Raw genomic sequence first — 27812 nt, forward strand, 5'->3', positions numbered from 1 at the left:
GATGAGGGCTTTTCTGCCCTGAAAAGCACCAAAAAACCGGCCATCTGGCTAACCCAGAAACGGGCCGCCCAGGCTTCTCGGGAGCCCTGCTGGCTGCTGGCCTGCTCCTCCCTGGGAGGGCAGAGCGCCCGGGCCCCAGCAGGGCCGGTGGCCCCGTTCCCCCGTGGCGGACACACCGCGGTGACCAGGCCAGACAGCTCCGCTCCCGGGGGCGAGGAGCGCGTCCCCGCCCAGGTGCGAGGCGACCCGTCGCCATGGCGATGAGGGGCGGCCATCTTGGAGCTGCCCCCGCCCTCACCTGCGCTGTCCGCAGGTAAGCCGCCATGTTGCGGCCCTGAGCGGAGCCGGGATGCGGTGTGGCGAGGCGGCGGCCGGCGGCGGCTTCTTCCTCCTTCCGCGGGGGGTCCTGCTTCTGCTCGGTAACGGGGGCGCTCCGGGTGCGAGGCCTCCCGTCTTCGGAGGTCGCCGCGGCGGCGGGGAGCGGCGGGGTGGGACGGGACCGGACCGGCCCGAACCGGCCCGGCCCGGCCCTGCTCGCTGTGGGGCCCGGCGTGGGAGCCGGGCTGTGGGCGCTCAGGAAGTGGCGCCGTCCCCGGCAGCGAGGATGGTCCGCAGGGAGGTGGTGGACTCGGAGGCACCGGGAAGGGCCGTTCCGGAGCGGGGCGGAGGGCGGCCGGCTCCGGGCCTCGGCTTAGCTGGCGGTCCCCGCGGCGGGCACGCTGGTCGGAGCGGGTCTTTGCGCCGGGAGCGCTGGAAACGGCGGGAGAGCCGGTGGTGAGCTGTGGGGGAACGAAGCCCCTGCAGCAGGGCCCGGCGGGCAGCTGGCGGCGTTCGTTTCCTCACCCCGCACTCCGCCCGTTGCTCGCGCTCGAGACGTGGGTACCTTTGTGCCATCTCCGCTTGCTTTGCTAAGGTCCAGCTGCCTGCACTCGAGGTTTCAGGACTTTCAGTCGGTAGCAAAAGGAGTGTGTTGTCAAGACCCTTACATTTTATACTGGTAGCCGCGGAACAGGTGTGTGACACCAGAAACTTGCACAGGCACTGACAAATCTGAATAGAAATCTGTGCCTGCTCCTTCTGAGCCCGCACGGCAGTCAGCTGTGGCAATTAGAGCAGAACTTCATGCAGAGTATCACCATAATAAATCTTCATAAGCTAGGAGCAGGAGATTGGTGAAAGGGGGGTTCAAACGGCTGAATGCTGGGCAGGCTGACCTCATCCCTGGCTGGAGCATTGTGGTAGGTGAATTAGGCAGAAGTTGTTGCACGTACTGAAAGCGAGAAGTAAGAGTACTTGCTGCCGCAGGGTGACTAATGACCTGGTGCATGTGCAGTTCACTGGCTCTATCACTTTGGGGCAAGACATGCAGAGCCAGAACTGCCTTGAAGTAGTCTAAAGCTGGCATTTTGCAAGTTGTCAGAGAGCCAGCTGATTCAGTTTCTCAGCTCTTTATCTCCATATCTAAATATCTGTAGGCTGTTGGTGGTATTTTCTAGATAAATACTTTAATTTGGGCTAGTTCCAATGCAACAGAGAATAGGTTAGGGAAGCTGTCTGTTTTTCTTTAAATTTCATTATCGGGGACGTAGTCATTACTGTGCTTCAGTCTTTGGACTGTGGTTGACCTGCATGTGCGTCGATACCTTTGGGACATCATCACTCTTGCGCCTTGCAGATAACAAGAAACTAATCCTAGTCTTTTGTGCCTCTTCCATCAGGTGTCTGCAATGCTCTTTCCCTGGAAATTAAAGCCAGTCCTAAAGTGCGAGCTTTTGTTGGTGAACAAGTATTGCTGAAATGCTCATTCAAATCCAGTTCTCCCATCACTGACAGCCTGACGGTAGACTGGACATACCGGCCCCTCACAGGTGGTCAGATGGAGACAGTAAGTGGGACAGGGAGTCTTTTCCTAGTGGAGACTGACCAGGCCTCTGTGCCTGCTGAAAATCTGATGGTATTTTTTCTGTTTACCTTGCTGTGCTGCTTCATCACTTTGGGGTTTGGGACTCTCATTGTCGCATTCTTTCCCATGTGAAATTGCTTTAGCGTTCTTTGGGCAAAAAGTATTCTATGTAAATGCATAACAGCATAACGATGATAACGTAGATAAACTTTGGGTTTTGACACGAGTGCTGCATTGTATGCTGTAGCTATGTATAGAATGACTGGAAAGCATTTGATCAGTAGCTTTCTTGAAGGCAGCTGTACCCTAGTAGTTCTGTCATGCAGTCTACTGCTGATATATCTTGGAGTGGCAAGAACATGTGTGCAATGACAGTCTGAAGACAGTGATGATGACAGCCTCGAAAGTTTATGGGCTGCTACTTGCTGTTTTGTTGGCAGTGTTTTGAAATCTAAGCATAAATACATACGTCTGAAAGCCCACTGAAAATCTCTTATTCAAGGTGGAAATAGAAAATGCACATCTTTATGGATTATCAGTGACTTCCACTGCCTGAAGAGTTTGAACTCTTAGGAGTGTCCTTGTATCTGGAACAAAAGGGTGCTGCGTATATGAAGCGAGATCTGCTAACTCTCTACTCCTACCACAGCAAGGGCAAAAGTGCAAGAAGCAAAACCTGAAGAACTGCAATGTTCTGTCTTGCATGAGACAAGAAGCCTGCTTTGCTTCTCAGCTGAACATCTGCAGAAGGGAACAAGTTGGTCAGAATGGTGATGGTGATATCTGAGAGCTGAGGCTGGTAGATAAAAGCATTGGAGATCTAATGAAATGTGACTGGCATAGAATTATCAGATAGGAACTTGAGAAGGTGTCCTCTATAAGAAGTAATCTTTCTGCCTTCCTAATGTGTATTCCTTTATGTTTACAGTCCAAAAAAGTAGTTTAGTTTGCTTTCTCAGATAAGTGTGTTATTGGTGCAATTAATGTCTTTGCCTCCTTTTAGATTTTTCATTATCAGTCTGTTCCATACCCAACGATGGGGAAGTTCAAAGACAGGATATCCTGGGTTGGGAATGTTGCCAAGGGCGATGCTTCCATTGCTATCCAAAGCCCAGTGATGAGTGACAATGGGACGTTCATCTGCAGCGTGAAGAACCCTCCAGACGTGTACCATAACATTCCCCAGACAGTGCTGATAGTTACAGAGAGGGGTAAGCCTCCTTTTCAATAGAGCGTCCTCATCTATGTGATACAGCTGCATTGCAGCTTTGTCAGTATCTTAGAAGTCTGACCATCATGTGAAACGGGTTCCCTGCAGTTCCATGTTAGAATTTCAGCAAGAGTTACCTCAGCCCTTCTTTCTGAGCTAGATACATTGAGAGTTACTGAATTTATTGGGGGCAGGAAGGAACAGAGGAAGCTGTGCTGATAACAGAAATCAAAAGCGTGCATTTGTTCAGGAGTTCCAGTCTCCACATATTGCAGCGGTAGAACAAGTTAAACGTTTAGTAAATAGTGGTCTAAAAATAACTGTCACATCACAAACGCTGATTCTCAGTAATACTTAATTTCCTCATCTGCCCTGTGTGTGCGACCTGCCCCAAATTTGCAGCTTAGACATGCTGATAGAACTACGTCGTGACCTGCCATCCTTTGTAGATTTTTGCATATAAAGCACCCTGCTGTGTTGGATATGTGATGGGAATCCTGCAGATTTAGTGACAAGCTGTTTCAAATCTGCCAGCTCTGTGCTTTATATCAAAAGGCTAGCAACCTGTGTCCTGGATGAACATTTGTCACAGTGCTTTAAGCAAGCTGTATTTTACTACTGGTACAGCTGGGCTGCTCTTTGTCTTTCCTGCAGGCTTTGCCTTTCAACTAACTTCAGCGGTGCTGCTGTCCATTTTAGTATTTCTGCCTTCCATCATTGTGGTCATTCTGCTGTTGGTAAGGATGGGAAGAAAATTCGGAGCGGTAAAGGAGAAAAAAAAACCCGGCTGTAAGAAATCCTCCATCGAAGTGTCTGATGAGTAAGTTATGGCTGCAACTTAAAGCCTGTATTTATACTTCGGCCTGTTGCCACAGGCCAAAGGACAGTTTTTTCACTGTCTTTCATTACATATCTCTCAGCGTCTGCAGTTCAGTCACTGAAATCTACTCCTCTATGAGCATCATTTAGCCAGCGGTCAGAAAGCTTTGGAAAGTCCCCATGCTGGGGCATAAACTAAGTGCTGTATGTCCCCTTTTTCTGTCTTTCTTGTGAGGCTGTGGAACTGAAGTGGTTTAGGGTTAGACAGTCTTTCAGTTCTGTAATTGGATGCATTTCAGCCTAAATCAGCAAAATATCTTGCTGATTTAGGCCAAATGTGTTGCATTTTAGTATGAAGTATCCATAACAACAAAACAAACAGAATAATGCTAACTGGTTTCCCTGTGATGGCGTGAGCAGAGATGCCAGGTACTGAATGAGCCTTAGAGACTGAATTCGCTTCTGAACTGGAGAGGATTCTGTTCTGGGAAGGTTCAGTAGCAAGAACCATAAGGTGACACTGCTAATGCTGGAGCTGCACCTGTTTTTGCAATCAATTCAGTACTACACTTTCTGGCAAGAATGGGGTTTTAATACAATGTTCTGATTAGTGTTGTAAGATCTGCCAGCCAAATAGCAACTCTTGTTGTATTCTTCATGGCACTGATGTGCCTTCAAAATAAGGGACCTGACGTTCTTTCTTCATCATGGTGAAAAGCCTTCGATTCAGTGTGCTAGAACTAGAATTCACGGTCCGTAGGAGATATTAGTATGTGTGTTGGGGATGAAGTCCAACCTAATCCTGTGCTTTTACTGCAGGCCTGAACATACCGGGACAGACAACTGCTTGGGGAAACTCAGAGACTGGTGCCTGAACTGTGTGGTAAGTGCAAGTTGGTGTTTCATAAGTGGTTTTGTCAACTTTGGTGGTCAGAGGAGGTGCAAAGAGCAGCAGGTAGAGCTTGTCATAACACCTGTGGATGTTAAAGAAGTGTCCCAAATGGCTGGACTTAAGCCCCTTGGTGTTTTCCATGTATGGGCTATAGGGGGTGAGAACTGCTGGTCATACTGTATTACTAGCTGGGGAAGTTGTCTTGAGATGCACCAAATTGATTTTTCATTTGATATTATTGAAACCAAAGCTGACGTTTTAAGATGAAAATTCAGAATTTTAAGTGCTAGCTACTGTGCTCTGTAGTTCTTTAAAGACTGCAAAACCAGTTTGCAGTTTGACATTCCTCCTACAGTGAGGAATGGAGGCAGTGATAACCTCAAGCCACTATGTTTCTTGCAAAGATGGTAGTGTGCAGCCTTGTTTCTTTTTTGGACGTCTTCCTACTCACACTGTTTTTGTCACAACATAATCCTGCTAACCTCTTGTGATTTGTTTTATTTAGTTTTGTGAAGTAGTGATTGTCTTCTCATTCTGCTTGTTCACTTGCTGCCCTGTCAGCCAGCCTCTGTTAATCAAATGTGTTGCACTGGAACTACTGAATGTTTTGTCCACCTGTTCCACTTGTTTTGTAAAATGTGCCTCAGTTCTTTGTGCTGGCATTAGCAGCCACAGCTGTAAGTGTGGCACATTCCAGAGTAAGCTCACTAATATGGCTAATTTGAGTGTTTTCATTTTTTCCTGATGTCCCACAGAGCAAGCTTACCTCAGACGTGCCTTTATGTCATTTATGCACGGTCAGGAAGTATGTTAAGGAAGATTTAAATGTGTGTCACTTCATTCACTATTCTAATGCCAGTGATTTAAAATGCAGTAAATGCACGAGCCTTTAGACAGGTGTGCGCTGATGGTTTCTATGCTCTATTGATACAGAATGAAAACCAAGCAATTATGCAAGTTACATGAGAAATATTTACAATTCTATGTAAGACACATACAACATAGCAGTATCAGGGAAAAAGTTTTGGGAGCTGCAGAAAGTAGAAAATGCTTTGTGCAAAAGGTAGAGTTGCCATGGGAGATGGAAAGGCTGTTGCTAGTGAAATGCTCGGGAGCAGGGTGGCACCGTTGCTTTACTGCCAGTGGAGAGATGCAAAAGTATTGGAGCCCAGATTCGGTGAGAAAAATGCTGTCAGGCATTTAAAAATTGAAAAATACCTTCTCATCCTTTGAGAGAAGGCAAATTTGAATGCTATAATCCTGCTGCTTTCATATTGAGTATTTTGTCATCTGTTTGATACTTTGCTCTCTGATACCAAAATATTTAACTTACTAAGTCTCTGAACATCCTGTCTCACTCACTTTAATGATTCTACATTTTTGAGGTTTCTATAATGTACTTTTTTAATGCTTAGCATGTTACCAAAAAGGTAAATTGCAAAGCCAGTGATAATCTGTTTGGATTTAAAATGGCTGGAAAGTAAGTGAGATTTCCCTCACAGAGCTGTTAGGTTTGAGTTGCTTTCCAGTTGAGAGCTGCAGAGCTGGCTGTGGGGACGCCATCAAAGGCTTACTGTGGTTAAAACAATAGATGATGGGGATCTGACAGTATGTGGTTGGCTGTAGCTGAACAACAACTTTTGCTGCTCCGGACCTCATGTGTAGGGATTGGTGGTGCTTTTTAAGAAGATGGCTGTCTGCACTTGATGGTTTTTCTTTTGCTTGAGGTTTAGCTGCTACTTCTCTTAAAACACATTTCATGTGTTGATTATACAGTGGCAATTTATCTGTGTATCTGTGACAAGTCAAACAGATTTAGCTGCAAGTGCTTATACGACTCCAAGTCCTATGGCTTATTCAAGGACAGCAGCATTTTGGAAAGAATTTAAACTCCTGTCAGAAGCCTAGCAGACTCAAAATTGTGTCAAACACATAACTTGGTTCATGTCTTCATACATAGTCTCACTTTCTCTTTCCATACTCCTTGTTTAGGACACAGATGAGGAAGACCCGTACTGATGAAAGACCAAAGCTACAGAGAAAGAACAACATTACAGCACTGAAAATCATGGCTTGATAGATGGTACGAAGGCTGCTGGATAACCAGTGCAGATTGAAGGACCTGCTCTAATCTTGTTAGACTGGAAGAATAATGCCGATGGGATAATTCACTTTTATTTAAGCACAAAAGAATGAATTTTGAAATCTTTCTAATTTATTGGGGAAAAAACCCTCTCTTAGCCTTACTTCTCCAGTGCCTACAGAAACCTCAGTGCCTACAGCTGTACAGCCTGTGTCCTACCAGCAGTCTGACAATGCACGTTTCTTAGTTTACTCACAAATTTGTTTCCTTTATTATTGGTGACATCCCCCCTTTCCTGCACCCTTGAATTCAAATTGCCTGAAGCACAGTCTACTCCAGAGGGACGTCAGCTCTCTGAGGTAATGGTCACTGGGCATTGACAATGTTTTCGCCTCAATTTTTCGGAACGTATTTGCTAAGGACTTAAAACAGTTTGATTAAGTTGATATATGACATCTTCTGTCTTGGAGGAAAGAGAACCTACCACTTTTTAACTGTTTCTTGGTTTAATTACTGAATTACAGGATTGCTATTTTGTTCATACTGTTTTCTGATTCTATTTTTAAGTCACCAATTGCACAGTACTGTTACCTTACATTGTTGAGTTTTCTTTCCTTTTTTAATTTGTCCAACAGCTGCATTAGGAGGTACATCTCCTTCTGCTTGTAGAAGTGAAGCACAATTCATATAAAACTAATGTTTTTAAATCAGAGATGCAAATGGGGACTCTGTATCTGGGGAAACATGACCCCATCTACCTCAACTGTTGACTCAAGCAGTGTGCAAAGGAATGTTCCGTGTTCAGAACAACTGTCATGTTCCTCCTCTTCTAGGTACCATTTTAGGGAAACAGCTGAACATGCATTGTTGCTCAGTAACAAAGAGTACTTGCTCTTTCACCAACCTTGTCCAATAATGTATGGCAGAGTGCAGTGGAATTCATGTCTGCTCAATACCTAAACAGCTGCTGTTTTCCGCTTCCTTTCTGTATGCGGCATTGGTCAAATAGTCTCCTTTTACCTATGTGTTGCAAGTTTACTGTTGACTTTGATGTGCCATTACCAATAAACTGCTTTGTTCCATTCTGGGCTGTGGATTTATTTGGCTAAATATAGTTGAGCTCATAAAACTGCCATCCTGAGTTGTTGCTTAGCAATAGAAATTGTCATATGATGATGGGTAAAGGTGCTTAGGGAACAGATTTAACTCAACAGGGAACATGTACTGAGTCCCCCTTTAGCAGCTCTATGATAGCTGTCGATTACAGCTGTGTGGAAGGTTAGCTGTAGGTCTGTACCTCCAGATAAAGAAATATATTTTTCTCCTGTCTACTATTAAGTAATATTTAAAAAGCTTGCGCTTCCTGATGACACAATGTCTCTCCTGACCAAAACTTTCCTGGGAAAGGGTATCAGTGGGATATGCAGCCTAGAGGAAGTGGCTTTGCTCAAATTTCACCAATAATATGTTGCTCAAGTTCCTTATGGAAATTAACTCTTTTTTTCTGCAGAATATTTGCCTTCAGCTGTGACTCCTTTGCAAACAGCAGGCTAGATCCTGGGCAGTCTCTTCCTGGTGCAAAGCTGAATTGCCACCTTGAAGCTAATAGCATTCGTAATTGTGAATGGTGTTGAACATGGATAAGACTTAACTTTCTCTTCCTTTGCTAGCTGTATGGAAGTTGCTCTGTGTACCATTAAAACCACTGATACTGCATTAGAGAACAGAGATTGCTGTGGTACTCCAGAGGAAGAGGAAGGATGAAAATATGCTTTCAAAGTGACTTGCGGGGGAGGGGGGTGCCAGCTAGAAGCAGTCCTTGCTGTGTATCTCGTATGTGTTTCACAAGGGAGCAGCTGACTGTGCAGTGAGAAGCACGTTGACAGTGGCCCTTCTGCCTGTAAGATGCCTGCTAACCTGTAGCGCCAGCAGTAAGGCTCAGCAAAGCTACTCCAAGTTGCTTGCTGTTGATACCTCACCAGGACAAGATCCAGTCTGCCGGAGTGGTGGTTCTTTAACCAGCTCTGATCGCCAAAAACAAACTAGGAGGGAGCACAGGCCGCAAAAGGGTCACTTGCCAAGAATTTCTCTGTTCTTGACTTCTCACATGGCGACTTATTGGATCAGTCTGCCGCAATGGAAGGACTGGGACTGAGCCACATCTTGTACCTGTGAAGTGTCGTCTTAGGAAGCTGTATACCCATCACCTGCTCTGAGGCATATGCATCTATAGTTCTTCTCACCTCTCTGTAGCAGTCGCTTCTGCATTCTGATCTGTCAGTCTAGCTCTTAACTTCCTCTTGCAAGTTAAAAGTGACCACCAAACTGAACTTGAAATAAGAGAATGAAAACCAAAGATTGCTAAGGCAGACAAATGTCTTACGCATACAACCTCAAGACAATTTAGCACTCGATTCTTCCAAGTACTCCAAATTAGTCACTGAAGAACCCCTCATGCAAGAGACAAGTTAAAGCCCCAAGCCACACAAGGTGAGTATTTTTTCCCATAATATTTACTCTTTTTTGTTTGTTTTTCCTGAAAAGAGACCTGGAGAGACATAGAAGTGCTGAGGATTCAGATAACCGTGCACAAAAGTAAGAAAATGAGAAGGCAGTATGGTATTTATGTGTTGGTTTTTTTTTTCCCCCCAATCTGTTTAGTAAAGGCAGTCATTCTGTGGAAGGATTTGGATGTGTCAGCACTGTAATATACATAACAGCCTGGGTGAGTGGGTGCTGTCTTCAGCTGATGCACGCACAGCACCCAATTGCTGGTGTGTGTCGCAGAGGGAGACCCTGCAAAAAATGTGTTCCCAGGCAGGACCAGAATTTCTTCTGAGAAATAGGGTGATAAGTCCAGGAAGGATCTGATGGCAAATAAGGACCACAGCCTCGGTAACTCAGCTACAGAGAACTTTGGAAGTTCTCAGTGCAGACATCCCAGTATGCAGGGTTCTGTGTGCTGAGGACTTTTTTTTAAGCTAGCTCCTATTTTGGGTCCTACATAGGGGTGGTCCTGGGAGGACGTAGCTCTGCTTGAGTTCTACAGCTTTTGGCAGTATAGCTGCGAAGTAGGATGCTTTGGCCTGCTCCACTGAGGTATGCTGCACCAGCTGAGAGCTTTGGAGCTGAGCATGAATTTTGCTGCATTTGTAGGTCATGTGTGCACAAGCGCGGGTTGTACAGCAAACTCCGTCATGGTAGAACTGCAAACAGCGCAGTCAAACCACACAGCTCTCCCCTCCACCTCCAAAAAACCCAACCCCCAAACAGGTCATATTTTTGTGAAAGGCAGATTTGAAAGAATTCCAGAAGGCTATTATTTGCCACTTTTCAGGTTTTGATGGGGGGGGGGGTTGTTGGGGTTTTGTTTTTGGGTTTTTTTTTTTTTTGTAGAAAGAGGAGGGTGATGAAGGGCAGAGGTAGTTTTACATCATTGACTGCAGGCAAAACCACCACGCACCGACTGGAAAGCCGTGGTGACTGTTTCTCAGCCTAGAGCAGACCCATCAGTGCCACAGCAGCTAATTCTGGGCCTGTAATCCCTGTCTGAGCCTGTTTCGGGGTGTTTCTGAGCTTCCTTCACTGAGAAAAATGCATTTAGAAAGACAAAGGAATTAGCAAACATGTCTGGCCATGTAGCGAGAGATGGAAGCTTGCTTAGGGTATGAGCAGTGGCGGGGCGGAGGCCTTCCCCACGCCCTGCTTGTGCTCTGCAAAGCTGCAATAGCAGTTCCTGCTGCTCTACACAGAGCTGGCATGTCCCCTCTCACCTCCTTGCTGTCCTTTGTAGACGGTGTTATTGTCATGTTGGCTCTGCTTGGAGCGTCAAGGATGCGCTTGGTGTCCCGGGACCACGGATCTGTCGCTGTGGCTTTCTGCTCCACAGCACTGAAAGGAATCGTGCATCTCTCAGAGCAATAGGAATAATGACATATGTTTGCCTTATGTATTTACTCTAACTCCTTTCATGGCTGTTTCTTGGGGAGAAATACTATCTGGGACCTTTTGCCCTTCCGAGCCCTGCTGAAGCTGGTCTAGAGATCCTCTGACTTGCACAATGGAGGAAAAGTGAGAGTAGCTAGCAAGATTTCAGAGATGATTCAGCTCTTGTCTATTTCTGCAGCAAAAATGCATGTATTGGAAAACATGGCAGCGTCAAATGTGCAGGTTGTCCAAGTGGGAGGGCTTCTCTCAGTAACTTTTTGCCCTTAAATATGTTTCTCACTTCTTGAACTTTGAATCGTGGAGCAAACGCAGCAAGCACGGTACTGACTTTTGCCTTTCTGTGATCCATGCATAAACGCTGGCTGGCATATGGCTGATATATGGCTGATGGTAACAGCCAGTCCTGCCTGGGGCTGCAGGACGTCTACAATGTGTTGAAAGGAGACATTGGCTTTATTTTGAGAGATGTGCAGCAGGTCAAACTGAATACAGTGACCAAACGTGGCACTGTCTTGGACAGGCCCTGAAGGGTTCCAGCAGAAATTCTCACCCTGTGCAGCACGCTACAGCAAGGGAGTTGTTGCTAGAGTAAGGGGTCTGTGTTTTTAGGACCAAACTTCTCTGAGTATGTAGTAGAAAAAACATCCCATTGCTTTCTGAGCAGAATTAACATCGACGAACATCTCAGTTGAGATGCTAGAGATTTGACCCCCAAACCACCGGAAAGATTCATTGCTTAGGGGAAAATGTAAAGGTGCTTCAGGCTGAGCCCTCCCCCCGCTCGCCCTCTCTTCCTTTCCAAACCAGAGATGTATCTGACATCTGTGCTTCACTGAGTTTCAGGCTCCCAGCTGGGATAGTGGCTAACTTGAGAGGCTGAACATCGAGGCAGCAAAGATCATGTCCCTCTCTGAAGAACTGACGGAAGCCTTTTTCTGATCTGGGGGTTCAGTTCGATTGCAAGTTGTTGGTGTTCTGCCCCAGGGGAAACCGATGCACGTGTCACCTCTGCTGTTCTTTTTAGAATAAGATGAATGCGTTGCTGAGCCTGACTCTGGTGCTGGCATGGCTAGGTAAGCTGAAAGTCATTCTGGTGGGTTTATTTACCTTGCCTGCTTTTCTCTCTGCTGAAAGACCCATCGGTTCCTCTCTTCCTGCGGCGAGAAGCCCTTGGGGTTTCGCAGGCGCATGGAGCTGACAGCGGTAAGTGGGCTCCTGGATACCAGTAACTCCTCTGCTCTCTGGGTGCCGCATATTCCCTTCCTGCAGAGCTTGCATATATATAGGCTTCAAATTGCAACAGCATGCCTGGATGGAGTCCTGTACTTATTCTTCCTGGCTCCAAGGCTTCGAAAGAAGTAGAACTGCTTTGTCAAGTCTAAATACAGGGAAAGGTTTCCAAGGTATTGATTTTGGCTCTGCTTGAGGCAACTGGCTCCCTTGGCCTTCTCCGCTGGCAAATATTTGTCATTTTCAGCTCCACAGCTGGTCAAGACCAAAAGAAACCTGCTTGGGAAGCTGCAGCATTTTGCATTTATTATTTCCAGGGCATCAGACAGGTACTTCGTGCCTCGCCAGGGCCCAGCCCTCAGTGGCTTGTGGACAGAGTCAGCAGAGTGGCTAAGATGCTGGGAAAAGTCTACCTGTCTGAGCAGCTCCCCGCTGAATCAGCTCACCTAGTTCTTGACAACCAAGCGCCAGAGCCTCAGCCACTCTTCTTGCTGGGTGTTGCCAGTGCAAACTCTGGGGCACACAGAGTTTCTCTTGATGAGCCCCAGGGACGTTTTCTGTCCCCCTTGTTTCCCCTTCCTGCTGCACGCTTTGCAGCCCGCCATGTCGGCAGCTGTTTTGTCCTGGTTATATCAGCTCTGTGCTCTTTGATGTTCCTCTGTTTTGTTTTGTTTTGATTTCCCCCACTGTCCGGCTTCTCTAGAAACCCTAAGCAGTAGTTATGTGGCCAGACAAGTCCAAGCCCAGGTCAAGAGCCTGTGAGCAAGGGGTAAGGAAGCCAAATGGGCAGGTTGTGAAAGAGGAACTCAAGTTCGTGTAAAGCGGTTGAATTGCCCCTGGCCTGGTGTAGATGAGAGCAGCACTGGTTCTCCCAGCCAGTGACTCACAGGAACAACCCTGCAGGAGCTGCAGCCTTCGGCTCGGAGACGCAGAGGGCTGGGGTTGTGCTTCCCCCCTTCCCTTCTGCGTCGCTTGTTCAGCAAGCGCAGCAGCCCTCGGTCTGGCGGCTGGGAGGATGTGCTGCCCCACATCCCAAGCACGCCAAAAGCAGGGGTCAGGGAGAGGCTTTGCCCGCACAGGGAGCGGGGCCTCCCTGTTGTGCTCTGGACTGGCCAGTGCCATTAGCCCCAGGCTTATCTGGAGAGGAGATATCTATGGGCACAGGCAGGCTGCATCTGACCGTCCTCCCTGGACTCATCCTGCTGTCCTTGTCCCTGGCAGAGCGATGCAGCGGGTCGACTGGCTGGGTGTTCACGGAGCCTCAGCTTCGAGCCAGCACTGGGCACTCTGTCCTGCTGCAGTGCCTCTTCCGAGACTCGGTGGCCAAGGGCTGTACGATGGCCAAAGTTGACTGGCTGCGCATGGAAGGAAATGACACACAGAAGGTGGGTTGTGACCGGGGGGGTGGGCGGTGGAGTAGGGCACGGGGGCAGGTGGCAGGGGAGGGCGAGTGAGGCAGCCTTGCTGCTCTTGGGAGGCTGCAGGGAAGCACGTCCGCCTGGCCCAGGCCACGAGAGAAGGGGCGTTCCTGTGTGGGGCAGCGAGGCACCTCCACTGCTCCCCGTGGCCCTGCACCGCAAGGGGACCACAGTGCTGGGGTCTGCATCCTGGGGCTTTCCAGGAGAGCGTGGGAGTGAGCTGGGCTCTTGCACGCAGCGAGTGCTTCATGGGCAGAGAGAAACAGCAAGTCTGAGGGCTCTTGGGCAGGGAGGGCACAAGGGGAAGTGTCCTGCTGGGCTCCTTTCACCTGATGCTCTCTGTGCCTTGCCAGGAGGAGATGGTGTTTTATTACTACAGCAACCGTAGCACCCCCGTGGGCCGTTTCAAGGACCGGGTGCAGTGGCAAGGGAACATCTTCAGCTGTGATGGCTCTATTCAGCTGCAGAATGTACAGGTGAATTACAGCGGCACTTACGTGTGCGAGATCCGGCTGCTCAGGCACAGCCACATCTTCAAGAACCACACGGTGCTGCACGTCAGCCCCATGGTACAGAAAGGTATGTGCCCTATGACTGCTCCCCTCTCCCATCGCCCTCTTTGGCCCCATGCAGAGGGGCTGCAGAGGCTTCAGGAAGCTCTCAGACATGCCACCATGATTATTCTGGAGCAGGGCCAAGCTCCCTGTATGTACCATCCCCTGCCTTGGTGTCTCCCCAGCAGGACGAGGAGCAGCACATGCCCAGGACTCTGCAGCTCCGGGAGGCACCGTGTTTTGGCCGGTGACTGTGGGTTGTGGCTGTGTGGCTGTTGTGCTGGCTTTCCTGGCCGGACTCAGCCTGAGGAGGAGGTACTAGCGCTAGCTGTGGGCTTATGGGGCTGAGCAAAGCACTTCATAGCAGCCCTCCTGCGCTGTTGTCCTTGTCCCAGCACTAGCTGGACAAGCCAGGGCTGGAGCTGCGGGAACCAGAGGGATTGTCATCCCGGGTAACGCTGCTGCCCGCAGCGGGGTGCAGACTCCTGCTGCCCTCTAGTGTCCCGCCGCCCTGGCCTGTCCCCTCTTTGCTCCCAAACCTTCTGGGCTCCCGGCATGCCAGCAGCGGGGATGACCTGACTGGGGCACATGCAAAGGCATCCCAGTGTCCCAGGAGAGGGAGGGCAGGGACTGGAGGAGTAGGCAATGCTTCTTGCCAGAGATGACACTGCCATTGCCTTCCCTCAAGGTCTGCAGCCAACATGGCCCTGGAGAGGACTGGAAATGGTGGCAGAAAGAACAAAGCAGAGGTGAGAGCTCGGGCTGAGCTGAGTGGAGGGGAGTGTGTGCCTGCCCTGCCCTGGGACACCGCCACAACCCGTGGGAACCGAAGAGAGGGAGGAGAGGTGGAGAAGGGGAGGGATGGGCTGCACAGGGCTGCAGGGCAGGTGCTGAGCGCCCAAGGCCTGTGCACGCACCGAGCTGTGCCCTCGCGTGGCCGGCCACCCCCAGTGAGGGATGTGGCACGCACAGGAGAGCTATGGGCTCCTTGCTGTGCTGCTGGCTGCGTGCGGTGGTTGGAACGAGCCCCAGGTCTGCCGTTTTGTTTGGCTTGCAATTAAGAGGAGGCGCCGATGGAGCAAATGCTGCTGCAGCAGCTGAACGACTGGGAGCTGAGAGGCTTGCCAGGGGAGATGGGGTCCTGGACCACAGCCTTCCCCTGAGGCTGAAGCCAGGGTTATCCTCACGCAGGATGGTTGCTGTCTCGTCACTAACTAAGGCTGTGTGTCCTCAGGACACGGAGGGATCACTGACATGGGGTGTGTGGGCACAGGGCTGGGGAGGCTGAAGGAGGCGATCTCACACTGGCCAAGCACGAGGTGCTGTTTTCTGGCCAGCCACGACTGTGGCGTTCAGTGCTGGTCCTATGACTGGGGTAAGGCAGCTCTCGTGTGTTTGGGGACTGCTCAGTTCCAAGCATCCTGATCTCCCTCTCATAGGAAGCACTTTACTGCTCGATCCCTGGAGCTGAGGTACCGAAGGCTGAACAGGATGCAGGGAAGAAGAAGAGAGCCGAGGACACCTACATAACCATGGTGAGGAGGCGAGCAGCTGCCCCGAGCTGTGGTAGGCATGGGCAGGGTGTGCAGCTGTAGGGCCGGTGTGACCCCCTACATCACTGCCCCCCTCGCCAGGGGGACGGCATCCAGGGCCTGACCGCTCACTCCCCACACCAGACAGCAGCATCCCTTGCCTCCTGCCCACTCCAAACGGGCCCCAATACCTGCGGCGAGCCTCATGTTCTGTCCCTTGCTCCTTGCAGCATCCCTCTTCCTTCCGGGAGAACGGCGTCTACGTGGAGCTGGCCAAGAGGGCGATTCCGGCAGAATGGATGGGAGAGGGGAGACAGGGTGATGGACAAAGTGAGGAACCCTGTAACAGACCAGAGGCAGCACTTCCCTGGGCTCCAATGTGGGAGAAATAGCCGTGCAGGGGGATGTAAGACCCTTAGCCAGCAGGTGTGTGCAAGACATCTTTGTTCCTTTGGGCATGACAGCATTCTGTTGCTGTCAGCCCTTCCTCTAAAAAGTGGTGCCACTTCACTGTGTGCTCCGAGCCAGAGCCACTGCTGGGGCACATCCCACCCCAGCTGTCTGCCAGGGGACCAGGGGAGACACATCTCTCTGGCTCTTGTCTCCTGGTCTCTGGAGGGGGGCACAGCCTCCATGCTCTAGCTTTGATCCTGGTCCATGCAGGTCCAGGTCCTGACATAACGAATCTCCAAGGAGAGCCTGGCAGGGGGACAAAGGAGGAGATGCAGCGGGAGCCATGCAGACGTGCCAATGGTATCTTCTGAAGATAATAAAACTCTGGGAGTCTTCTCTGTTCCTGGCTTCCTTTTACCTCCCGCTTAAGCGTGTGATGTCCAAGTGTGCCAAACACTGCCTGCCCCTGCGCCTGGGAGCTCCTGCACCCATGTGCAGCCTCGCACATGGCACCCGCGCCTGTCCCGCTGGCTCCAGGGAGCAGTAAAGCCAAATGAGCCACAAAAGGGGTCCCTTTGCAGCAGGAAGGGGCCTGCCTGGGCTGTACTGAGCCCCCCTGCTGCCCTGGCTCTGCAGGGGAAGGAGGGGACCGGAGCAGACCCCACGGGCAGTGGTGTCCCCCACGTGTGTGTGCTCGTGTGTGTGCTCATGTGTGTCTCCCATGCACCAGCCGCTCACCATGGGTGAGCACCTCCATGTGCACCCTACACCTGGGACTCGCTGCCCTGGCCGGGAGGAATCCAGCAACCCCTCCTGGGCCTCCGGGGCAGCGTCTCAGCGCGTGCTGGCTCTTCTCCTGCACTATATATAGATGTTTGACACCTCCAGGTGCAGAGCTGGGAGCCTGGGGACCACCTCCCACCGGCTCTGCTGGATGGGAGACTGCAGCACAGGCTGCTCCGGGCTGCAGTCCTTTGTTTCACGTTGACACCCTACTCTCTTTTCCTGGATGAAGGCAAGTAATGTGATTACAGGAGGAACCAGCAACCAGAGCTGGTTTTGGGCTGTCGGGGCAGGTTACGTATGACTTCCGCTGCCTCTGCGGGGTCATGGGACCCATTGCAGCAGAGGAGAGTGGGCTCTGCCTGCCCGGTGTGGTTGGGAAACTGTGCTGCGTATGCAGTGAGTGTGTTTGCTGAGCAGGTTTCCTGCGTTCCCCTGGCACTTCTCCGATGCCTTCTCTCCTGGCTGCCCTGTTTCCCCTCCTGAAGCTGGTCAGGTAACAGAGCACCTCTGCATCCCTCCTGCCTCCCCATTGCCCCATCTCTTCCTCCCCAGAGCTCTGGTGCACAGGAGCTGAGATGTGCTCTGGCTCCAGGGCACCCTTCTCCTTTATCATCAGTGATGCTGCCGCAGCAAACCCCACCATCCTGCGTCCTGGGACGTGAGAACTAGGTGGCCAAGCAGCTGCTGTCACTGGCTTTCTGATCTCCATAAGGTCACATGTTGTCTCCCTCCTGCATCCATCTCTGCAGCCTGAATCCAGGCTTGGAGTCCATGACCCAGAGGCTTCCTTGACCGATGGTGCAAAGGGGACCAAAGACCTTCTCCAGCCCTGTTACTGCTGAGCAGAGCCTCCCCATCCTGAGGGCTGGAGGAGGACAGAGTGTTGCCTTGGGATAGCACGCTGCTGGGGAAAGGGGAAGGTGCCGGCAGAGTCTGGCAGCCCCGGGAAGCAAGGGGGCTGTCCTCACGTCAGTATGGGAGTAGGCAGGTGCACTTCTACTCACTGTAGGCTGCCTGCCCGTGGCCATGCCTCTGCCTGGGCATGCTGGCCAGGCTGCTGTGCTGACTGCCTCCTTGGGACCCTCCTCTCTTCCCAGGCTAGATCAGTCCCTTCGCTCTCTGCCTGTCTTTGGGAGAGCATTTCTGATGTTCCTGGACACAGCTGGGCTCTTGAGAGTGGGAACCGCTGCCGTGAATGGTGTGAGCAAGGCTGGTCGCCAGCCTCCCGCGGGGCAGAGGTGACACATCTGCACGGTCCCACTGAAATAAGGGGGCTGCAGGTGCCCATGGGAGCCCTCCAGGTCAGGCCTGCCCTGTGGGGCACTGGCTGAGCCCCTAGGCTCCTGGCCTCCCCGGAGGGGGAGAGGAGCCCTGAGCACTACTTGCTCCAATGGCAAGTTTGCCCGGCCAGAGAGAATCCTAGCAGAAACCTGCTCCTTGGCTGCCCTGGGCTCAGGACGCTGCAGGAGATGCTCTGTGCCACAGCCCACGACCAGACCTCAGAACACGGAGCCGGAGCACCAGGAGTGTTTGCCTTCTGTTCAGGGGAAAATTTTTCTGCCCTCCCACTTCCTCTGCTGAAATCCACCAACCATAGCATTTACGGATTTTTTCGATCCAGCACCACTCCAGCCAGCCATATTGGGCTGTGGAAATAAAGCAGCTCTAATGTTATATGTCACCTGCAAATAACCCGGGCGTTCGAAAAAAGCAAACCACCACCACCAAAATCCACACCAACACCAGGTCCTCTCCATACACAAAAGTCCTTCAAAATGAGCCTGGAAGCTTGGCTCCCGCAGCCCACCTTGTTCCTCACTGGCCTCAGCTTGCTCCTCTCGCTGGGTAAGTGTCGACTTGACCCCTTGCATGCACACGGCTGCCAGGGGAGAGCATCCAGGCTGGGGAGAAACACCCTCTCTGGCCAGGAGCCCCCTCCCCACGTCCCAGCCCTGAGAAGCGCCTCCTGTCCCCGGGGAAGCAGCGAGCCAGCGAGAGATGCTGTGCCGCAGGGACAGGGACGGAGGTGGTCCAAAATGCACCCTGCCGAAATCCGCTAGCCAGGGTGACCTGCTTTTAGGTAGGACGGGGGGTATGTTGCAACTGCATCTTCTGTTCAAAAAGCTTTGCATCCTGCTTGCTGGAGGTTTTGTCTAAGCGCAAGGCTGTTTGCATGCCAGGCAGGGGTGTGGGCTGCAGTGGGGAGAGGGGGCAGTTCTGGCTTTGCCTCGCTGGGAAGGCGGTGGCTGGTGGGCTGCGGGTAGCTTGCGACTGTCCGTTGATTTGTGGCTGGCTGCTGGGGCACCGGGCTCTGGGCTGATGGCGGTGCAGGGCGTGGGGGGGAACTGTGGCCTCTGCTCTTCTGCCCTGCCCCAGAGCCAGCAGCGTGTGTCGGCAGGTTTGGGTCTGTCATGACTGGAAACAGGAACACATCACCTCTTTGAAGTGCTGTTCGCACTGTCCTGCGGCTCCTGGTGGGCTGCCTTTGCTTTAGGAGAGAGGCCAGGACACGAAGATAACAAGCCCAGCAAGGTCTGCTTTAGAGGCTGCGTGTAATTTTACCTCCTGAGCCCTGGGTGCAGGGTGTAGTGTGACAAAGCGTTTGGGAGTGTGCGCAGCGCCAAAGGGTGCAGCCTGGACAGTCGCTCCCAGGGATTTTAGCAGTTTCTTTCCCCACCTCTGTTGTCCTCTGGTGCTGGGTGCCCAGGCAGTGGCAGAATTTGGACCTGTGCACATAGGTGCTCCCGGGGCACGTGCCTATCGTGTGCTGGCTGCCTGCGAGGACCCTCCGGCTGCAGTAGGGCCCTGCCGTATCCGGTGGCAGGGCAAAGCCCTGGCCAGGGCTGCCCCGTCGCTGCAGAGCCTGGGAGAGCTCCTGGTGGCATCTCAGCCCTCTGCAGAGCCCTGGGGTGCCCCAAGGATGCAGCACGAAGCCATGCCACCTGACCGCAGGCACACAGGGCATAGCACGAGGGCCGCTGGGCACTCAAGCCAGCACCTCTGTGCGGGGACCCCTCCAACCAGGCCCGCTGGGCTGGGTCTCTGAAGGGGCCTCCTGGGACAGGCAGGCTCCTGGCTTTTCTCTCCCACCCCTGCAAGGATTTCTCGAAAGCGCTTAAGGGGGGTGGGGTGCGATGGGGCAGCAAGGCTGGGTCACCAGCTCAGGCCTGGACCCTTCTTCCTTCCTTGGGTGCTGCGACTCATCCCCATGCGCCAGCTCTCTCCATCTCTGTGCCTCCCAGCACCCTGTGGGGAGCCCTCCCTGTGCTGGGGCTGAGGGTGCTCACCGTGGCTGCCCGGCTGCCAGCACGAGCAGGGAGCCATCTCCAGGGGCTTGGCCATACCTGGAGGGCACCCCTCTGCCCCCAGAGAGCTGGTTTCAGGATGCTGCTGGTTCGCACCTCACAGCAAGACCTGCAGCTTGAAGCAGCCATATCTGCAATGTGGAAAAGCCTCTTTTCCCTGGCTGCAGAGCCTGGTCCCTTTCCTGCCCTGCTTGCAGACGGAGCGGATTAGCCAGCGGAGCAGCCTTGTCATGCATCCAGCTTGGCCACAGGGCTGGAGTCAGGAGCACCTCAGGAAGAAGATTTAAGAGCAAAGAGCAGCAGCCAAAGGGGAGAGGTGAGGTGACCAGAAAAGCACCTGCTGCCAGTGTCACTGTCCCTGCCCTGTGGGGTGCCACAGCCTCCCTTTACAGCCTTGTCCCAGCAGTCCTTCCAGGGCTCTCTGTCCCTGTGCTTCTTGGGGCTTATCCTTAGAGTTTGAAGCTAAATAGCTGCACAGGAGCCTGTCTCAGCATGTGCACCCTCCCCTTTGCAGGCTGGGGAGAAGGTGCTGGATGGAGGCGTTGGGTTTTGGGGGCTGCTGGGGGCAGCCAGCAGACTAGGGGAGGTGCAGAAAAAAAGTGGAATAGGGAGCAGGGCACAGACATCATCCTGCCCATGCCCCAGGTGAGCCGTCCTGCCCTGCAAGCTGCACCAGGTAATGTCCCCGTTTCTCTGCCACAGCAAGGCCAGGGTGCAGGGACTGGCCTGGTCCCCCCAGGAGTGACTGAGATCTTGACCCAGTCATTCCCAGCTGGAGAACCCTCCAGTGAACACCACCCGGAGCGGGGAGCATCTGCATTCCCCCTGCAGCCCCCAGGGGCTGGCCCTGACAGATCCCAGCCCTCGCCGCTGTAGTGCGTCCTGCTGGGAATGAAATCTGATGAGCGCAGCCATAAATTTCTCTGCGGATGTGGCGCTGAGCCCTGCATGCTGATGCTGCATTCAGCCCTTTGCATAGCGTTATCGATTCTGCAGCAGGAAAGCCTCATTTAAGCGGCGAGGAATAAGGCTTGCCTGGAGTCAGCAGAATTTAGCACCGGGCACAGTCAGGCTAGGCATGGTAGAGAGGGGGCATCAGCCCTTGCAGAGCAGGGCCAAGGGATGGTGCCAGGGCTGGGGCTGCCTCCCCCTTGTCCCCTGTCACTTCTGCGCAGGGAAACCCCGGTCCTGGCTGACCACAGTGTGGTCTGTGCGTGGATGTGCCTGAAAGGCAATCCCAGGTCCCAGGGTGAGCCCTCTGCAGCCAGCCAATGTGCGGGGTGGGATAGGGAGACGGGCCCAGGCAGCAGGATGGCTGCTTGTGCCCCCGTTCTAACTCATCTGTGTCTCTGCTCTCACTCTCTGTGTTTGTGGCAGCTCCCACAGGATTGGGCATGGAGGTCATGGCTCCTGCCACCATCAATGCCTTGAATGGCTCCTCCGTGAAGCTCTCCTGCACCTTCAACTCCTGCTATAAGGTGGAGAACAAGCAGTTCTCCCTCAACTGGACATACCAGGAGTGCAGGAACTGCTCTGAGGAGCTGGTGAGTCTTGCCGAGGCTGGGGATCTGCTGAGAGGTCCTGGGACCAGCTTCAAGTAGTTGTGTGCGTTTCTTGGGGTCCCGAGCCGCCTTCTTACGTGTGGTCCTGCTATCTGGCCCTCCTCTGCCACAGGGACAATTAGCAACCGACCGTGTAAAGAACCAGCGGTCGGGGCAGCTGCCCTGATGTGGCAGGACAGGCAGCGTGAGCGGGGAGAGGTGCCGCGAGGAGGCCCTGTCCCTGGCCACTGGGGCGGCCAGAGCTGAGCAGGGATCGTGCCACTCATGGAGCTGAGCGGGCACTGCCCTGCTCGGGGGCGAGCGTGCAGCGTGGGCACGTGCCCGGGACAATGCATGCAGGGAGGGGGATGCCTGGCCAGGGGAGGTGAGCGTGCAGGGACCCAAACAGTGTCTCACCTCCTCTCCCACGTGGGCTGCTCAGTTCCTGCAGTTCCGGATGAAGATCATGAACAAGCAGCTGGACCGCTTTGGGAACCGGGTGGAGTTCACCGGGAACCCCACCAAGTACGATGTATCCTTTACCCTCAAAAACGTGCAGCTGGAGGACGAGGGCACCTACAATTGCTATGTCCTGAACCCACCAGACCGGCATCGAGGCCATGCCAGCATCAGCCTGAAGGTGCTCACCAAAGGTCGGTGCCCCTCTGCTGTCGGGCACCCATGGGTGCTGTCTAGCTCTCTGCTCCACCTCGTGCCCTGCCTTCACCCTGCGTTGCATGTGCAGGTTTGCTCCCCAGCGGTGGGAGTGAGCCCGTTCCCTGTTGCTCCCGCTGGCTGCCCCAACTGGGGCTGCGTGTCCTGAGGCTGTGCCCTGTCTCCCCAGAGCCCCCGAAGCACGACTCGACAGTGGCTGTCATCGTGGGTGCCTCTGTAGGTGGCTTCTTGGCCGTGGTGATCCTGGTGCTGATGGTGGTGAAATGCGTCCGCCGGAAAAAGCAGCAGAGGCTGAACACAGATGACCAGAAGACGGAGGAGGAAGGGAAGACAGATGGCGAAGGCAACCCGGATGAGGGCACCAAGTAATGCCTCCCTGCCCACCCTTCCCTCTTCACCCTTGTACAGTGTGACCCCCTTGATGTGCTTCCCAGAGCAAGGATTTCTGTCTCCCCAGAGCATCCCTCCTTCCATCTAAATACCCAACCCAGCCTGGAGCAGGGCACAGAGAGAAGAAGGTCCCCGGAGCCTGGCCACAGCGGACAGGGCTGGGGACAGTGGCTGAAGTGCATCGAGGCTGCCCCTGCGGCTGAGCTGGGACCAGCTTGTCCCGCTGGGCACGCTCTGAGTGCCAGAGCACCGCCTGGGGCCGTGGAGAGGAGTTGGGGACAGGGTGGTGCAGGAGAGAGGGGAAGACCGTGGTCCCCACGCATGGAGGGGCTGGAGCAGGGGATGTCAGGAGGGGCAGAAGGGAGCCAGGCAGCCCTGTGCCGATGTCTGCACCCCGTCCCCCTAGGGAAGGAGAGCAGGGGCCAGCGGCCAGCAGCCGTCTGCCCTTGGGCCATGTCTCACCCCTGAGGCACTCCTGCTGTGCCCAGGGCACGGGGAATTGGTATACCTGTCCCCGAGGGATCCCCAATAGCTGCCTGTCTCCTCATTGCAAGTCCTGTGTGCCAGTGCTGAGGGTGCTGCGACAAGAAGCTCGTGCTCCCCAGGACTGTCCCGGCCTGCTCAGAAGCCGATGGCTGGGTAACGACCATTAGTCCACACGCTCTCTCTGAGCTTTGCTGGTTTTTGGAGACGATAATGGCTCCTGGTGTGTAATGGATGTACCCTTCTGCCTCTCAGGCTATTTTTGGGCCTGAGAATCTCAGCCAAAGGAGCTGGGCTGACTTTTTTGTGCTCGTTTCCTTCTTGGGGAGGGGAATTCTAATGGAAAATGTTCTGCTGACGTGCCAAACCAAGGTGGTGGGGAGTGGCGGGGTGCGGCTGCTAGGGACAAAGAGCTGCTGGGAGGAAGAGGAGTTTTTGGGTGCTTTCTGGGAAGAACTGGGCACAACTGCGGGCCCAGAGGCAGGACAGCTCTGTCACCCCCGAGCAACCCTGTGATGCTGAGACTGCCTCCTCCAGCCTCCCTGCAGAGCGCTGTACAATCTGTAACTGCCATGGCAATGCACTGCCAGCCCGCCCAGCTGCGGGCCCGGCAGTGCTGGCTGCCGCCTGCCTCAGCCCCGTCGATGGCGCAGTGCCTGCCCTGCTTGTGGCAGCTCCCTCAGCGCACCCCAGGAGCTGCCCTGCGTGCTCTGCAGTTTGTTGTGAGCAGTGGCCCGGGCAGTTTGGGGTGGGGGGTGAGGGCAGGTATGAGCGAGCAGTGATCCTGGCTGGTCCCACCGGGCTGCGGTGCAGGGGGACGCAGCGAGCCCCAGGGCTGGGAACTAGTGGTCCTGCCTGCCTCGGGCTCGCTGCCTGGCCCTGGTTCCTGCACCAGACCTGGCGGCTGAGCTGTGCTGGCTGGAGCGCGGGAGCTTGCCCTGGAGCCTCTTGTGGTTCAGACAGGGAAAATGACCCGGGGAAGTGTCCCCTGCCACACTGTGCCTGGGCTTTTCTTCTCCCATGGCAGGCGGGACATGAGGCAGGAGAGGGCTAGTGCACGGAGCCTCAGGGGACACTGCCCAGGGCCTGGTGACGGAGGTCCCCTGTCACCCATGAGCAGCACTGCCAGGGGAGAAGGGAGACCTTTGCCACACCGCCCGCTGCCCAGCGCCACCACATCCCTGCATGGGTGCCGTCCCAGCAGCGCCACAGGCAATGCCGTCAGGCCCCAGGGATGAAAGGACGGCCGTGCGCTCCCTGCTCTGCCCCATCGCTTTCTGCCCAGGCCCTGCGTGCCCTCTCCACCCCGCTTGACCTCGCCGGGCTGTGCGCCGCTCCCTTTCCCGTCTGCAGCAGGAATGCGCCGTGTCTCGCCCTGTGGCTTCCCCCTCTCCCACGGGCTTTCCTGCCCGGGGAGGGCTGGGCTGAGGCTGCCTGCCCCCATGTACCCCCATGCCCACGCCAGAGGGCTTTCCCCATACAGTGCTGGTGGGGAGCCAGCCACAAAGCTGGTTCCCTGGGACCGCCTGCTGCTCAAAGCTGGGCTGTGAGCGGCTCCACGCGGGACTGAGCTGGCAACTTTGCGGCCAAAGGCCTCTGACTGTTGCACACAACCAGTCTTGCATCTGCCTTTCATTTCTTTCATGCACTATCCTTGGATTGCAACTTGCCAATGCATCTGTATGTACATAGCTGTACACAACAGAGAGAATCTCTACAAATATATATATATATCTCTACACACAGGAGGCGCTGTTACTGGTCATGACTATAGTTTTGTGTTTGCGCCTTCTGATGGGTTTCTTTTGCCAGACACTGCTGAGTGTAGGATGTTTTTATTGCTCTTTGTACAGTCAAACAAACAAAAGAACAACAAAACACAAACTTTGCACTCGATGCTTTTGTGCTGCTGCCTGCTGGAGGGGCAGGACAGGGTCCCTCATCTCTGCTCTGCCTGAGCATCTGTCCAGGGGGATGAGAAGGCTCTCGTGTGCTTGGAGCTCAGTCCCGCTGTGGCAGCAGGTTTGCTTTGGGTGCCCAGGGAACCCAGGGCAGCCTGCGCTTCCACAGCTCAGTTCCCTGGAGCTGCCGCAGAGCCAGGTGCAGGCAGGGCAGTGCTGGGGGCGGGAGAGCAGCCGATGCTGCCCAAATCTTCATGCACCGAGATTTCAGGGGTGCTCCGCACGTACTGCAGGGGCTCCAGCTCTGCTACAGGGAGCTGCGTCCTGCCAAGTTCCGCACCTCTGCTCTGCAGAGAGCCAGGGATGACAGCTGCTTGAGGCACGGCAGGTAAGGCTCCAGCAGAGCCCAGGGCGCGTGCCGGGTGATCAACACGCGTAACCAGGCTGCTGTCCGACTTAGCAATCCATCAACGCTGCGCAGATGTGCCAGAGCGACGTGGCACAACTGGGGCACAGTTAATAGGCACATCCATCAATTTACCCACCGTGGAGAACCAAGGGTGAGGGGAGCTCTGACAGCTGCCCTTCAACCGGGGCTGCCGAACGCCTGTGCATCCCAAGTCCGCACACAAGCAAGGTCTGGCTGGCACACCACCCCTGTGCGCCGACAGAGACTACCTCTTTCCTGGCCTAATGCAGCCTGCCTGCCCTGCCGTACCCACTCTGCAGCGACCCCGGCTCACACAGCCTACTGCTGCTCTGAGCGGCAGTGTGAGAATGAGCAGCACCGCCAGTCTCAGCTCCTCCAAGTGCCACCTGCCTGGCCCAGGCGCGACACCCTGCACGCCTCACCGTGTGCCCGCAGGGTTAACTCTGCAGAAAACTCCCACCTCCCCGAAGGGCTGGTGCTGGGACATACAGCCCAGCCAGGCTGCAATCTGTACCTGGCCCCTGGCAGGGAACAGCTTTGCTATTGCGGAAAGGAGCAGCTCTCTGGAGGAGGGCACGCGGCCATCTAGCCACCCAGCTTCAGAGGGAGTCAGCCCGACAGAGGGGTGAATACAGCCTAGGCAAAGGGCACGACGCACCCACAGGTTGGCAGTTTGGGGATGCCTCTGGGAGAGTTGCTGGCAAGGAAGTCATGAGGAAGGCAGGCACTGTGGGATCATGGAGGAGAGCCCCACGGGACATGACAAGGGTGAGTTCTCATCACTGCGAGGGACTGAGGGCAGTGACTGCAACCCCCCCTAGCACCGGGGCTTCACAGATCCTCCAGAACTGGAGACAGTCACTTTTACAGACCACATAAATTTCCTTGGACCAGGTGGGATTAGAGGTGTTGAAGAGCAAGAGAGCAGCTCGGGAGATGGCGGGGGGGTTTCCCTGTGCTGGGGAGACCTCTGCTCAGTGCTGTGCAGAGAGGCACAGGGGAGGGGGGACCTGGAAAACGGACAGCCTGGGGCAGTGAACTCTGGGGAGCCAGAGCTGGAGCTGGGGAGGGTCTGGCAGAAGTGGCCTCAGGCTGTGTCGGGTCAGGAAGAAACTTTCTCCTGGGACACAGGACGGTTGCCTCAGTGTTTCTGGCAGATGCCTCTGCAGTGGCTGCCTGGGGACACTGCTCCTCTCTCCTGGCTTGTATTAAAGGGCCTGTGAAAGGGGGCGAGGAACCTGCCTACCTCGGAGGGCAGCCGGCTCTGCTGGCGGGTGCGGAGGAGGCAGCGGGCAGGACAGCTCTGCGCAGGGAGAAGGAGGCAGGGAGAGGGGAAAGCACTGCTCCGAGGGAGAGCTGCAGGCAGGGGAGGGCTGAGAATGACAAAGGCAGCCAAGCACTCACCCGCAGTCTGTGTGCCCGGGACCTCTCGCTCAGCTCCCAGCCCAGCGTGCCTGGCCCAGCCGGGACGGTCCTGCAGAGTGTCTGATCACTGTGAGCGCCTCCCGCCCGCTGCCAGCTCCCGGGCTGCCAGGCCACCTTGCCTTTTAAAGGTCACAGCCAGAGGACCTTGCGGTAAATATAAGGTGCTGATGGGAAGCTCTGTTCCAGCATCGCCACCTCCTCCATCGGCAGGAGGGCTCTGTCTGCTCCTGGTGCTGGCAGTTCTGAGCATCCCCTGGCTCTGGGAGGTTTGGGAGGGGGCCGGGGCTGTCCTTGTGTTGCTGCCGGTAGTAGGGCTGGGGCTGCCCCCGGCAGGGTGCTCCAGGGCAGCTAGGGCCAGCGCAGCGCCTGCTGCATTGAGCTGGGAGGCTGCAGCCCAACTGCTCTGCTCAGCCCTACCCCATTCGGTACCCACGTGGAGGGAAGCAGGAGCCCTCCTCGGAGAGCAGCCTGGCACTTTAACCCTCCCAGCTCCATTAGTGTAACGTGAGAGGGAGCGAGGGGTACACAGGGGTCTGGCAGCCACTGTGGCCCCCCTGGCAGGCTGCATGCCAGCTGGCAGGACCCCGGAGCCCTTCTTCCTGTCCCCCGGGGAGGTGACAGTGTCCAAGTAGAGGGTGCTCGCCTTCCCTGAAACCGGACACAGCAGCCTTGTGCTGGACTCAGCAAAACGAGTTTCTGCTGAGCTGCAGTATCCCCAGGTCCCACACCGGACATCTCAGCATCATGCCAAAATCCCAGGGCCAGCTGCTGTGAGTGCCCTTCCCTGTGATGGCACACACTACTTAATGAGGACAGGCTGCAGGAAAGCAGAGCTTTTCCCAGGCCCGTGGCAGCGGCAGATGTCTCACAAGACCAGTCGGCCGAGGAGACCAG

General features: G+C 54.4%; 3 protein-coding genes across 4 annotated transcripts; all 3 read left to right on the forward strand.

Moving 5' to 3' along the window:
• Positions 1-296: 296 nt before the first annotated feature.
• Positions 297-7989, forward strand: MPZL3 (myelin protein zero like 3). Its single transcript, XM_054803168.1, has 6 exons — positions 297-419; positions 1719-1885; positions 2907-3114; positions 3768-3933; positions 4752-4815; positions 6817-7989. Exons 1-6 carry the CDS (start codon positions 350-352, stop codon positions 6841-6843), a joined length of 702 nt encoding a protein of 233 aa, XP_054659143.1. The 5' UTR covers positions 297-349; the 3' UTR covers positions 6844-7989.
• Positions 7990-8752: 763 nt separating this feature from the next.
• On the forward strand, positions 8753-16376 carry LOC129196206 (junctional adhesion molecule-like). The gene is made up of 9 exons (XM_054803285.1): positions 8753-9397; positions 11880-11928; positions 13307-13470; positions 13857-14082; positions 14243-14372; positions 14746-14806; positions 15497-15592; positions 15820-16015; positions 16253-16376. Exons 2-8 carry the CDS (start codon positions 11886-11888, stop codon positions 15979-15981), a joined length of 882 nt encoding a protein of 293 aa, XP_054659260.1. The 5' UTR covers positions 8753-9397; positions 11880-11885; the 3' UTR covers positions 15982-16015; positions 16253-16376.
• Positions 16274-24910, forward strand: SCN2B (sodium voltage-gated channel beta subunit 2). Of its 2 annotated transcripts, XM_054803287.1 has the most exons (6): positions 16274-16342; positions 16871-17261; positions 17385-18613; positions 21451-21617; positions 22057-22267; positions 22459-24910. In XM_054803287.1, the coding sequence occupies exons 3-6, from the start codon at positions 18544-18546 to the stop codon at positions 22656-22658; spliced, it is 648 nt and encodes a 215-aa protein (XP_054659262.1). In that variant the 5' UTR covers positions 16274-16342; positions 16871-17261; positions 17385-18543; the 3' UTR covers positions 22659-24910. The 2 variants fall into 2 exon arrangements, with proteins under 2 accessions (XP_054659262.1, XP_054659261.1); XM_054803286.1 differs by lacking the exons at positions 16274-16342; positions 16871-17261; positions 17385-18613 and adding an exon at positions 18697-18848.
• Positions 24911-27812: the final 2902 nt, after the last annotated feature.

Source organism: Grus americana, chromosome 24 (assembly GCF_028858705.1).
Source record: "Grus americana isolate bGruAme1 chromosome 24, bGruAme1.mat, whole genome shotgun sequence".
Classification (NCBI taxonomy): Eukaryota; Metazoa; Chordata; class Aves; order Gruiformes; family Gruidae; genus Grus; species Grus americana.

Excerpts from the sequence above, each read along its gene's own strand:
- MPZL3 (XM_054803168.1), top strand. The coding sequence starts at position 350 with ATGCGGTGTGGCGAGGCGGCGGCCGGCGGCGGCTTCTTCCTCCTTCCG. Across the intron at positions 1,886-2,906 it reads CAGGTGGTCAGATGGAGACA|ATTTTTCATTATCAGTCTGT; the intron begins GTAAGTGGGACA and ends GCCTCCTTTTAG. Across the intron at positions 4,816-6,816 it reads ACTGGTGCCTGAACTGTGTG|GACACAGATGAGGAAGACCC; the intron begins GTAAGTGCAAGT and ends CTCCTTGTTTAG.
- LOC129196206 (XM_054803285.1), top strand. The coding sequence starts at position 11,886 with ATGAATGCGTTGCTGAGCCTGACTCTGGTGCTGGCATGGCTAG. Across the intron at positions 13,471-13,856 it reads AAGGAAATGACACACAGAAG|GAGGAGATGGTGTTTTATTA; the intron begins GTGGGTTGTGAC and ends GTGCCTTGCCAG. Across the intron at positions 14,083-14,242 it reads CAGCCCCATGGTACAGAAAG|CAGGACGAGGAGCAGCACAT; the intron begins GTATGTGCCCTA and ends GTGTCTCCCCAG.
- SCN2B (XM_054803286.1), top strand. The coding sequence starts at position 18,767 with ATGCTGTGCCGCAGGGACAGGGACGGAGGTGGTCCAAAATGCACCCTG. Across the intron at positions 18,849-21,450 it reads CCAGGGTGACCTGCTTTTAG|CTCCCACAGGATTGGGCATG; the intron begins GTAGGACGGGGG and ends TGTTTGTGGCAG. Across the intron at positions 22,268-22,458 it reads CCTGAAGGTGCTCACCAAAG|AGCCCCCGAAGCACGACTCG; the intron begins GTCGGTGCCCCT and ends CTGTCTCCCCAG.